Below are 13,535 nucleotides of genomic sequence, written 5' to 3'. Positions count from 1 at the left end.
ACCATCATTAAAGTGATGGAAGGGGTCATCAACAGTGCTATCTAGTGGCACTTGCTTTGCAATAACCTGCTCACTGATGCTCAATTTGGGTTCCGCCAGGGTTACCCAGCTCCTGACCTCATTAAAGCCTTGGTTCAAATATGGGAAAAAGAGCTGAACTCCCGAGGTGAGGTGAAAGTGATTGCGCTTGACATGATGGAATACTCCCCACTTGCCTGGATGAGTGCAACACTCCCACAACACTCAAGAAGCTTGAAGCCGTCCAGGACAAAGCAGCCCACTTGATTGGCACCAGATCCACAAACGTTCACTCCCTCCACCACTGACGCACAGTAGCAGCAGTGTCTACCATCTATAAGATGTGCTGCAGGAATTCTCTAAGGTTCCAATGACATTGCTAGAACTAGGAACAAGTTCTGCTGAAAGAATTTGAACAGTTAGGAGATAAATTAAAAAGCAGAACCTCCAAGGTAATAAACTCGGGATTACTACCTGAGCCACGGGCAAACTGGCATATGGTAAAAATAGTCAACAAGTTAAATGCATGGCTCAAAGGTTGGTTGGGAGGATTGGGTTTCATGGGGCATTAGCATCAATACTGGGGTAGAAGGGAACTGATCCGGTGGGACAGGCTTCACTTGAACCATGCTGGGACCAGTGTCCTGGCGAACTGAATAACTGGGGCTGTGGAGAGTGCTTTAAACTAAATACCCAGGGGGGGGAGGAGGGCTGGTTCTGGAAAGCGGATACATAGGCTTATGTAGCAAAAGGATATGGCAGCCTTGCAGGGCAGCTGTTTAGCTAATGGTTCCAGAGTGTGACAGGAAAGGACTGAGTATACATACATAAAAAAACAGCAGCAAATAGGTTCAAAGCGGGAAAAAAATGGCAAAAAGGCAAAATTAGTGGCTCTTTACTTAAATGCACGTAGTATTCGGAACAAAATAAATGATTTAATAGCACAAATAGAGGTTAATGGGTATGATCTTATAGTCATTATGAAGACGTGGTTACAAGGAGATCAAAACTGGGAACTAAATATTCAGGGGTATGTAATTTTTCAAAACAACAAGCAGGAAGGAAAGGGTGGTGAGGTAGCTTTGTTAGTATGAGATGGAATAAGTACGATAGCAAGAAAGGATCTTGGATCGGGAGATGAAGAATCCATATGGGTGGAGGTAAGAAATAATAAGGGGAATAAGACACTGGTGGGAGTAGTCTCTAGGCCCCGGCACAGTAGCTATACTGTAGAACAGAGAATGAATCAGAAGATAATGAGGGCATGTAAAAAAGGCAATATAATAATCATGGGTGACTTTAATCTTCATGTAGATTGGCAGAGGTAGCCATGAGCAAGAATTCATAGATTGTATTTGGGACAGTTACCTAGAACAATAGGGAGAATTTTCCGGTTGGTGAGCAGGGGTGGGGCCCGCTTGCTGACGTGTAAAATGGTGAGTGGTGACGTTGGGCCGGCATCCTGACGTCACTGCAAGTCATTTAGATTTTCAGTTCGGTGGGCAACGAGCTAGCTGTGCGCCCGCCAAACTGTCAAAGGCTTATTGGCGAAGAGCCCAGGCGGCCTTTGCAATTTTCATGGAACCTCATCCACAGGCGGGATGAGGTTTCATGAAGTGTTTATAATTTAAATACATTTTTAAATTAACATTCCTTGACATGTTCCAGCTCGTGTGACACTTTCAATTCTTTATTTAAATGTTTGAATGTTAAACAAACTTCCCTGAGGCACAGAGGTGCCTCAGTGAGATTTCTGTGCTCTTTCACGCGCAAGCCTGGACTCAGAGAATCCCCACTCTGCCCACACAGGGAGTGCTCAGCACTTCCGGGCGAGCGTCACACTGGTCAGGCCTTAATTGGCCCGACCACATAAAATGGCAGCATACACCTGATCGGGGGCACCGATCAGGTTCATGCTCGCTCCCGCCCACCTCCACACAACTCCCCCCGCCATCCGACTGGGGGAAAATTCAGCCCAGTATGTTGTGAATCCAACCAGGGATCAGGCTATTTTGGATCTGGTAATGTGTAATGAGGAAGGTATAATAAATGATTCCAGAGTAAAAGATACCCTAGGAAACAATGACCATAATATGGTAGAATTTAGCATTCAGTTTGAGAGTGAGAAACTTGGGTCAGAAACAACTGTGCTAAACTTAAATAAGGGTAATTATAAAGGAATAAAGACAGAGTTGGCTGAAGTGGACTGGGATAGGAATTTAGCAGAAAAAACGATTGATGAACAATTAAGAAAATAGTTCATGACTCGCAACAAAGATATATCCCAGTGAGGAAGAAGGATTCAAGGAAGGGGATAAACCAACCATGATTAACCAAGGAAGTTAAGGATAGTATCAAATTAAAAGAAAAGACATACAATGTGGTAAAGATTAGTGGTAAGGCAGAGGATTGGGAAAGTTTTTAAAAATCAACAAAGGATGACCAAAAAAAAATAAAGAGGGAGAAAATAAACTTTGAGGATATACTAGCAAGTAACATAAAAATGGTCAGTAAGAGCTTCTTTAAACATATGAAAAGGAAGAGAGAGACCAAAATGAAAATAGGCCCCTTACAGAGTTAGGCTGGGGAAATAACAATGGGGAACCAGGAAATGGCAGGGGAGTTGAATAAATACTTTGCTTCAGTTTTCACGGTAGAAGACACTAATAGCTTTGCAATACTAAATAATCAAGGGGCAAAAGAGCAGGAGGGAATAAATACAATAACTATCACTAGAGAAAAGGTACTAGGGAAACTAATGGGGTTAAAAGTCAATAAGTCCCCTGGACCTGATGGGTTGCATCCTAGGATATTAAAGGAAGTAGCTAGCAAGATAGTGGATACACTGGTAGTAATCTTCCAAAAATCCTTAGATTCTGGAAAAGTCCCAGAGAATTGGAAAACTACCAATGTAACACCCTTATTCAAAAAGGGAGGGAGACAAAAAACAGGTAACTATAGGCCAGTTAGCTCAACATCTGTCATTGAGGAAATGTTAGAGTCTATAATAAAGGATGTAATAACAGAGCATTTAGAAATACATAATCTAATTAAGCAGTCTCAGCATGGCTTCATGAAGGGGAAATCATGCCTGATAAATTTATTAAAATTTTTTGAGGAGGTAGCAAGCAGGATAGATAAAGGGGAACCATTGGATGTAATATATTTTGATTTCCGAAAGTTGTTCAATAAGGTACCGCATGGAGGCTACTTAATAGGATAAGAGCCCATGGTGTTGGGGGTAAGCATGGACAGAGCATTGGCTAACTGATGGAAGACAGAGAGTTGGGATAAGGGGGCATTTTCAGGATGGCAACCTGTAACTAGTCACAGAGATCAGTGCCAGGGCCTCAATTATTTACAATATATATTAATGACTTAGATGAGGGAAGTTAATGTACTATCGCCAAGGTTGTGATGATACAAAAATAGGTAGGAAGGCAAGTGGTGAGGATGACACAAGGAGTCTACAGAGGGATATAGACAGATTAAATGAATGGGCAAAAACTTGACAGATGGAATATAATGTGGGAAAATGTGAGGTTATGCACTTTGGCAGGAAGAATAGAGGAGATGAATATTATTTAAATGGAGAAAAGCTGCAGAAGGCTGCAGCACAGAAGGATCTGGGAGCCCCTGTGCATGAATCCCAAAAAGCTAACATACAAGTTCAACAAGTAATAAGGAAGGCAAATGGAATGTTGGCCTGTATTTCAAAGGGAATGGAATATAAAAATAGGGAAGTCATGCTAAAACTATACAAGGCACTAGTTAGACCACACCTAGAATACTGTGAACAGTTTTGGTTCCTTATATAAGGAAAGATATACTGGCATTGGAGGCAGTCCAGAGAAGGTTCACTAGGTTGATTCTGGGTATGGAGGGATTTTCTTATGAGGAGAGGTTGAGTAGGTTGGGCCTGTACTCATTGGAGTTTAGAAGAATGAGAGGTGATCTTACTGAAACATATAAGATTCTTAGGGGGCTTGACAGTGTAGATGCTGAGAGTTGTTTCCCCTTGTGGGCGAGTCTAGGACCAGAGGGCATAATTTCAGAGTAAGGGATCGCCCATTTAAAACTGAGATGAGGAGGAATTTCTTTTCTCAGAGGGTAGTTAATCTGTGGAATTCTTTACTGCAAAGGGCTGTAGAACTGGGTCGTTAAGTATATTCAAGTTGGAGATAGACAGGTTTTTAATCAGTAAGGGAATCAAGGGTTAAAGGGAAAAGGCAGGAAAGTGGAGTTGAGGATTCTCAGATCACCATGATCTCATTGAATGGCGGAGCCGACCCGATGAGCTGAATGGCCTACGTCTGCTCCAACATCTTATGGTCCTTAGACAGCACCTTCCAAACCCAGGACCACTATCATCTAGAAGGACAAGGGCAGCAGATAGATGGGAACACCATCACATGGAAATTCCCCTCCAAGTCATTCACCATCCTAACTTGGAAATTTATTGCCATTCCTTCACTGTGGCTGGGTCAAAATCCTGGAACTCCCTCCCTAACAGCACTGTGGGTGTACCTACACAACAGGGACACCAGTGGTTCAAGAAAGCAGCTCACCAGCACCTTGTCAAGGGCAACTAGGGATGGGCAATAATGGTCACCTAGCCAGCAAAGCCCACATCCTGTGAATGAAGCAAAAAGACATACGAACAAGGAGCACGAGAAGGCCATTCAGCCCCTCGAGCCTGCTCCACCATTTAATAAGATCATGGCTTTTCAGGAAGAGAGTTCCAAAGACTCACGACCCCGAGTGAAAAAATTTCGCCTCATCTGTTTTAAATGGGCGACCTGTTAATTTTAAATAGTGACCCCTAGTTCTAGATTCTTCCACAAGAGGAAACATCCTCTCCACATTCACCCTGTCAAATCCCCTCAGGATCTTATATGTTTCAATCAAGTCACCTCTTGCTCTTCTAAACTGCAGCAGATCGAAGCCAAGCCTGTCCAACCTTTCCTCATAAGACAGCCCACCCATTCCAGGTATTAGTCTGGTAAACCTTCTCTGAATTGCTTCCAACACATTTACATCCTTCCTTAAAGAAGGTGACCAATACTGTACACAGTATTCCAAATGTGGTTTCACTAGTGCCCTGTACAACTGAAGCAAACCTCCCTACTCTTGTATTCAATTCCCCTCGCAATAAATGATAACATTCTATTAGCTTTCCTAATTACTTGCTGTACTTGCATAATAGCTTTTTATGAATCATGTACTAGGGCAACCAGATCCATCTGCACCTCAGGGTTCTGCAATCTCTCACCATTTAGATAACATGCTTCTCTTTTATTCTTCCTGCCAAAATGGAAAATTTCACATTTTCCCAAATTATACTCCATCTGCCAGATCTTTGCCCAATCACTTAACCTATCTATATCTTTTTGTATCCTCCTTATGTCCTCTTCACAACTTACTTTCCTACCTATCTTTGTGTCATCAGCAAATTTGGCAACCCTCCTTTCATTCAAGTCATTTATATAAATTGTAAACAGTTGCGGTCCCAGCACTGATTCCATGAGGCATGTCACTCATTACATCTTGCCAACTTGTAAAAGACCCAGTTATGCCTACTCTCTGCTTCCTATTAGTCAGCCAATCTTCTATCCATGCCAATATATTACGCCCTATACCAGTAGCTTTTATTTTCCACAATAACCTTTGATGTGGCATTTTATCAAATGCCTTCTGGAAATCTAAGTACTGTACATCCACCTTTATCCACAGCACTTGTTACTTCCTCAAAGAACTCCAATAGGTTGGTTAAATATGATTTCCCTTTCACTAAACCATGTTAACTCTGCCTGATGATCTTGAGCTTATCCAAGTGCCCACTATAACTTCTTTAATAATAGCTTCTAACATTTTTCCTACCACAGACGTTAAGCTAACTGGCCTGTAGTTTCCCGCTATCTGTCCGCTCCCTTTTTGAATAATGGAGTTACATTTGCTATCTTCCAATCTAATGGGACCTTCCCCGAATCTAGAGTGTTTTGGAAAATTAAAACCAATGCATCAACTATCTCACTAGGCACTTCTTTTAAGTCCCTAGGATAAAGTCCATCAAGATCCGGGCTCTTGTTAGCTGCAGCTCCAATAATTTCTCAGTACCACTTCTCTAGTGATCGTAATCTTCCTGACTTCTTTCTCCACTTCTATTTCCTGGTTTATAGCTGCTTCTGGGGTGGTACTTGTATCGTCTATTGTGAAAACTGATGCAAAATACCTGTTCAATTCATCTGCCATTTCTTTGTTTTCTGTTATCAATTCTCCAGACTCACTTTCTTTAGGATCAACATTCACTTTGTTAACTTTTCTTTTTTTAAATATTATAAGAACTCTTACTATCTGTTTTTATATTTCTGGCTAGCTTTCTCTCATACTTTAATGTTTCCCTCTTATTAGGCTTTTAGTCATTCTTTGCTGTTTCTTATATTCTGTCATATCTTCTGGCCTCCCATCTATCTTTGCACATTTATCATTTTTCTTTAAGTTTGATACTACCTTTAACCTTTCTAGTTAACCATGGATGGTGTGTCCGTACCTTGGACTTTTTCTTACTCATTGGAATGTATCTATTCTGTGCATTCTGAAATACCCTTTTAAAATGGTAGCCACTGCATCTCTATTCACCTATTCCTTAATCTAATTTGCCAATTAAACTTAGCCAGCTCAGCTTTCAGGCCCTCATGATTGCCCTTATTTAAGTTTAAAAACTTAGTCTCAGACCCACTCCTCTCTCCCTCAAACTGAATGTAAAATTCAATCATATTATGTATGCTGCTACCTAGGGGAGCCTTCACTATGAGATCATTAATTACTTCCATCTCATTGCACAATACCAGGTCTAGTATAGCCTGCTCTCTGGTTGGCTCCAGAACATGCTGTTCTCAGAAACTATCCTGAAAACATTCAATGTACTCCTAATCTAGGCTATCTTTGCCCATCTGACTTTTCTAATCTAAATGTAAATTAAAATCTCCCATGATTATCGCCGTGCCTTTCTGACAAGCTCCAATGATTTCTTCCTTTATGCTCAACCCTCCCATGTGGTTACTGTCAGGGGTCCTGTACGCAACTCTCACTATAACTTGAGTATTGCTGAAAAAAAGAGAGATTTTTTGCCAAAGCTTTTCGTCTTGCACTCAACAGGACAATTTGCAAGAAAATATCAATGTCAGGGGAAACAACATGTTTGTACTGTATGAGAAGAGAGTGCTGATTGGTTGGCAAGTGGACGCAGTGGAGTGGACAACCGATCCAATTCCCAGCCCAACCCTGGGCGAGCTCCCCAGCAGTGGGAACGCATTCCATGTGGCTCCCCACTATTTTCCCGGCTCCCCAACCCCCAAGCCTGGGAAAACTTGCACTTATCTAGCACCTCATCCCAAAGTGTTTCAAAGCCAATGAAATACTTCTGCAATGTAATCACTGTTGGAATATGGGAAAACAAAGTAGTCAATTTGCACAATGCAAGATTCCACAAACAGCTGTGAAGCGGGGGGTCGGCTCTTTGGGGGCTGTGCCACCTTTTATTTTGAAGCTGTTGATCATCTTTTGCTCATTTTTCTAGATTGACAGCAGATGTGCTGGTGCGCAATTATTTCTTCCTTTATGCTCAACCCTCCCATGTGGTTACTGTTAGAGGGCCTGTACACAACTCTCGCTATAACTTGAGTAATGTTGAACCTTCAACTGAGCCTTTGGTCGCATCCAAATTTCTTCTTCCTCGTGAAGTCTACTTTTATAATACCCATTTGCAAAGTGCCTTGGAAGGTAATTTTTGTATCTTACAGGTGCTATGTAAATACAAGGTATTGCTATTGAGGGACACTATTATTAAAACCTTCGTCCACCAAAATTCTCATCTTCAGGTTGTTTGGTAGCTGCTTATACATTTGCTCTTTGGTGTGTTGCATTTCAACCAGCTCTCTCCCATCAATTGATGCTCTGCTCTAGCACAGGGATATTTAACTGACAGCTTTCCCTCTTAACTTCAGCCAACAGCTTGGGGTCAACAGCCTTTGCTGTTGCTTTTAAATCTCTCCATGCATCCGCCCTGTTGTACTGCCTGATGCTAAATCAACCGTGGGGATCTGGATTCTTCACAAAAAATGGACTTTTCAACATTGCAGTGCTGGAGGAACAGAACAGTCAGTAACTAATGTGAGAGCACATCTGCCATCAATCTAGAAAAATGAGTAAAAGATAATCAGCAGCTTCAAAATAAAAAGTGACACAGCCCCAAAAAGCTGACCCCCCCACCCCCCCGCCTCACAGCTGTTTGTGGAATCTTGCTTTGTGCAAATTGACTACTTTGTTTTTCCATATTCCAACAGTGACTACATTGCAGAAGTATTTCATTGGCTTTGAAACACTTTGGGATGAGGTGCTATATAAATTCAAGTTCCTTATTTTTGGTTTCAACACTGCTCTCGCTGCTAAAAGCAGACTATTGTATGTGGTAGTCTGAAACTTCTGTTCTCATGAGAATACCTGCCTCCAGTACACAGTGGCAGAAATCATTCTTGTAGCAGTTTTGAAAGAGAGAGGTGTTCAGTCCACTACCAACTGGAAGCAGATAGCTGCTCGGAGGTGGGGTGGGAAAGAGAAGACGGAGCATTGAGGATGGAGGTCTGGCTCACAGTGAAACTTGTCAGCCCAAAACACTAAATTGCCAGTTGGCATGTATGGTACTGATACAGTTAAATGTGCCCTCACATCTTACCATTCCCTGACTAATAGCATATACATTGCTTGTCTTAGACAGAAATGTACACATCATTCTATGAGTTAAATATTTACACTTGTAGGCTCACTTAACAAGCACATTCATAAATGAAAATATGAAATACCTGAGAACACTTTAATATCATCAATGGACTATGAAGAGCTAAATACACCATCAGTGCAATTGCTGTCAAAGATTTACCAATGCTACCCCTTAAGCTGCACTGCAGTTAGACAATACACAGCTGTCTTTTGTTCAGACAGTGCTCAATTCAGTTTATAAGCTTAGGAGGCAGGTTGCATTAAATCTGCCCTCAAAGCAGTATTCACGCTTTGGAGTTGCATACAATTAGGAAGTGAGATTTATTCGCAGCCCCTTGGAGTTGATGGTGGATTTCAGAGGTAAAATTTCAGCAGCATAATAGAAATTAAGAAGAGTATTACCTCACACCATCTGGCAGTTTTCTGTCAAAAGATGTACTGCGAGGAATAGCTGCACGGACCTGCTGCAACATTTGCTGTGATTGAAGCCTGTCGGCACCTCCTTGTATCGGGGAGCATCGGGAGAGTGGCTGCCCCGCTGGCGTGGCCACTCGGTGCCAGGTAGTGTTTCTTCTGAAGGGGGTTTTGAATTCACAAGGAGTGCCTTCATTGTCCACTTTATATTCCACCATTGGTATCCTGTACAGCTCTGAGCAGCCTCTGCCCAAAAAGAATATTTGGTTTGTTAAACTGAGAGTGCAATAACCTTAAATGCAGGACCCAAGTTTTGACACATGAAAAATATCAGAGGCAAATAATTAAATATAAAGTACAGTTGACATTGTTGCCCAATAGGGGTGACCTTGGTTTTCATGATTAAAGCAGCCCTTCTCTCTACCCCTGCCAGATGCAGCTCACTGATTTGACTGTACTGCAGGGACCAATGATGCAAGCAGATTTAATCTTCTTAATAATGCACAATAAACCCAAGGCATCTAGTTCGGCAGATACAACATCACTCCTTACAGAGTTTCTGCCAATATGACAGTTGAAAATAACTCTACATGTGCTAGAAGTACTGCTATACAACAGATCTGAACACTAGCTGTGCAATCTATGAATGAAGTTAGGCTTATTTTATAATTTACATTTGCAGTCACAGTGAGATAGGCACATGGTGGGCAGTGGGGGAAGGGGGGCTGGGGAAGGAGTTAAAGCTACCATATGTGATACATGTATGGCAGTACTTAAGCTGAAGTATATGAGTATATGATAGCTGCTTCAGAATTATATTTCCAGCACATGCAAAGTAGCACTGAAGATACTTTCCATCTGAAAATAGCACCCTCTCGCACAATGTGTGTCAGTTAGTTAGATTAGTAGTACCCCTGACAACATGTGTGTCAGAGTTGGAGGGACTTGCTTCTGGAGCATGGTTCTATTTCAGCAGTATAGTCTGTGCTCTCATACCAACAGGCCTTGCCTTCGTTCTTGGAGTCTATAAACCAGTCAGGTTCAGCAAAAGTGGGGCAGCAGGTCGGGGACAGGGAGAAATCATTTTCAACCCCCGCCTCTACCTCGGCAGATATGAATAGATCCCACTGACAAGTGATGAAAGATCAAGTTACCAAACTGTGATTACTGAAGCTTAAGAGGTCTTTTTCTGAAATCAAACTATTCAAACATGTGTTATACACAAACATAGAGCGTGGAAGGCAATTCTGAAGTGGCAGCTGTGCAAAAGGAAAATGAACCCAACTGTTAGTAAAGAAGTGCCAGCCTGCTTTGTAAACACTATGTTTCCACAAAAACCCTTGTCCATGGTGTAAAACTGCACAACAGGATAATTGCATGCGTATTTTGTATGTAACAAACCACAAACCTCTGGTCCAAAATGGAAACAGACAGCCTCATAATGTCTGACTTCATGGAATGAAACAGCATAGATGGCTATTTGGTCCATCATCCCTGTGCTGGCTCTTTGAACCAACAACCCAATTAGTCCAACTTCCCTGCTCTTCCCCACAGCCCTTTACATTTTTGTTTCCTTTTCAAGTATTTATCTAGTTCTCTTCCACAATAAAACAAAATGTTCACTTTTCTGGATAGTTGATGGATAGCAATAGCTCAGCTAGTACATAATTAAAGAGTGAGCTGAGAAATATTGTATAGCTTTAAGGTGAGAGATGGAGAAACGGAAATGAGTTCAACAGCTCCTTTACACCAAACGCAAGGGAACTTGATGGGTTTCAGGGAATTACATAGGAATTTAAATGCATACAAGAGGATGCTCAACTGAACCAGTTTGTACAGGTGTATACCCTTTACTTTACCATGACCAATCAATCCTGCATGTCCTTCAATCCCCTTTCCTCAACCATTTTTCTATCCCTGTTTTTAATGCAGGCATGGTCATTTCTTTAATTATTAACTCGAGTAGTGCACCCCACAGAATCACAGCCCTCTTTGTAAAAGTTTCTCCTGTTCTCTGCTTTAAATCTCTCGTGTGCCAGAACTGAGATTTGAACTTGCCTAGTTATTTATCTATGACCCTTCAATCACTGGTAACAGTCTATTTCTACCTATTCTGTGTCATCTGTTTATAACATTAAACATCTCGACTAAATCACTCTATAATTTTGTGTGGTCCATTGTAAATAGTTCCAAATTAAAAACAGAAAATGCTGGAAATACTTAACAGGTTTGGCAGCATCTGTGGAGCGAGAAACCCAGTTAACATTTTAGGTTGGTGACCCTTCAGGATTGGGAATGCTTAGAGATTTAACAGTTTTAAAGCCAGGAAGGGTAAGGGTGGAAGGGAGATAAAAACAAGTGGGAACATCTGTGATAGAGAAATTAAGTAATAAAAGGGATGATAGTGCAAAGCAAAAAGATGTCCAATCTATTCACACCACCATCCCCCACCTGGGCAGTCTGAAGATTCTCCAATTCTTCCTTGAATGGAAGTTCAACTAATCTCCACCAGCCATCACCCTCCACTATCTGGCTGAAAAAATTCTCCCATTGGACAATGTCTCCTTTAACTCCACTCACTTTCTCCAAATAAAAGGGTTTGCTTTGGGAACCTGTATGAGTGCTAACCATGCCTGTCTTTTTATGGGATGTGTCATAGTATCTTAACAGTGTAGAAGGAGGCCATTTGGCCTATCGAGTCTGCACTGGCTCTCTGAAAGAGCATTCCACGTAGTCCGACTCCCCTGCCTTATCGCCATAACCTTGCACATTCTCTCTCTTCTTGAATACCTCGATTGAACCTGCCTCCACTATCCTCTCAGGGAGTTTGTTCCAGACATCAACCATCCTCAGGGTGAAAACATTTATCCACACATCACATTTACTCCTTTTGTCAATTATTTTGAATCTGTGCCCTTCTTGATGTTCTTTTGAGTGGGGACAGTTTCTCACTAATTACCCTGTCCATACCCCTCAGGATCTTGAATACCTCTATCAAGTCTCCTCTCAGCCTTCTTTTCTCAAAGGAAAACAGTCCCAACCTCTCCAATCTATCCTCATAGCTACAGTTTTTCATCTGGTAATCATTCTTGTGAATCTCCTCTGTACTGTCTCCAATGCCTCCACATCCTTCCTCAAGTATGACACCCAGAACTGGACGCAGTACTCCAGATGAGGCCTAACTAGTGTCTTATACAAGTTCAACATGACCTCCTTACTGTTGTACTCAATTCCTCTATTAATAAAGCCTAAGATACTGTATGCTTTATTAGCTGCTCTCTCAACTTGCCTTGCCATCTTCAATGACCTATGTACGTATACACCAAGGTCCCTCTGTTCCTGCAGCTCCTTTAGAGGCTCTCCCTTTATTTTATTCCATCTCAGCATATCTTTCCTGTCAAAACAAATCATCTCACACTTCTCTGCATTGAACTTCATCTGCCACTTGTCTGCCCAATCCACCAACATATCTACGTCCTTTTGAAGTTTAAGACTATCCCCATCACAGTTTACAACATTTCCACATCGTCTGCAAATTAAATGGCTAACATTTAAAGAACTACTACATAGTTTACATTAAAAATATATTCCTTTAATGCTCAAAAGGCTAGCAAGGAAAGTGTTCCAACAGTGGCTAATATAATAAATCAAGGACAGAATTTTTCATGCTGTGGGCAGGCATGAGCCGGACCCGAATGGGAGTAAAATTATGGCAACGATGGCAGGAGAACGTCTCGACGTCATCACGCACTTGTGTGATATTTCGCTCAGCAGGCACGTGCAGGTGCTGGAACGGCACCAGCCATTAATTAACAGGACACTTAAGGCCCTTAACAGTCCAATTGACTGTGATCTTTCCTTGCCCCTGCAATTTTTCGCTTGTCGCACGAGCAAAACGGGCAGGTGGCCAGCTGCCATTTTCACAAAACTCATCCACGGGCAGGATAAAAAGGGTCAGCAGCAATACCAGTGTGAGTAGTGAGCAGTTTTGGAGATAGTTTGCAGCTGGTTGCTTACTGGTACTTGGCAGCTTCATCTCTGTTCGAGGCTTCATTCTTAGCATTTCCAGGCCTCATTTCATATATGGCACATTCTATGTTCCAGTGCAACTCAGGTTCCCTCCCTCACTTCTTTTTCAGTACACTGACTGTATCAGTGCTGTGCCCTGCCTTGAACTGGAAAATTTCATCAACTTTACTTCCAATTTCAACCCTTCTCTCCCCATCATATGGTTGATCTCCAGCTATTCCATTCCATCCCTCAATTTCTCAGTCTCCAATTCTGGGGATAGGCTATTAACCAATATTCACTATAAACCCGCTGAC

At 41.9% G+C, this 13,535-nt stretch overlaps 1 protein-coding gene across 2 annotated transcripts in view; it reads right to left on the bottom strand.

Moving 5' to 3' along the window:
- The window catches only part of LOC121277854 (signal-induced proliferation-associated 1-like protein 2), a 647,580-nt gene that overhangs the window by 191,813 nt on the left and 442,232 nt on the right, over positions 1-13,535 (bottom strand). For both annotated transcript variants that reach the window (XM_041187562.1, XM_041187563.1), the window contains exon 11: positions 9,199-9,456. In XM_041187562.1, coding sequence (XP_041043496.1) covers positions 9,199-9,456 — 258 coding nt within the window. The remainder of the gene's footprint in view (positions 1-9,198; positions 9,457-13,535) is intronic.

The sequence above is a fragment of the Carcharodon carcharias genome, chromosome 5, assembly GCF_017639515.1.
Source record: "Carcharodon carcharias isolate sCarCar2 chromosome 5, sCarCar2.pri, whole genome shotgun sequence".
Classification (NCBI taxonomy): Eukaryota; Metazoa; Chordata; class Chondrichthyes; order Lamniformes; family Lamnidae; genus Carcharodon; species Carcharodon carcharias.
This window is presented reverse-complemented; position numbering and strand designations above follow the sequence as displayed.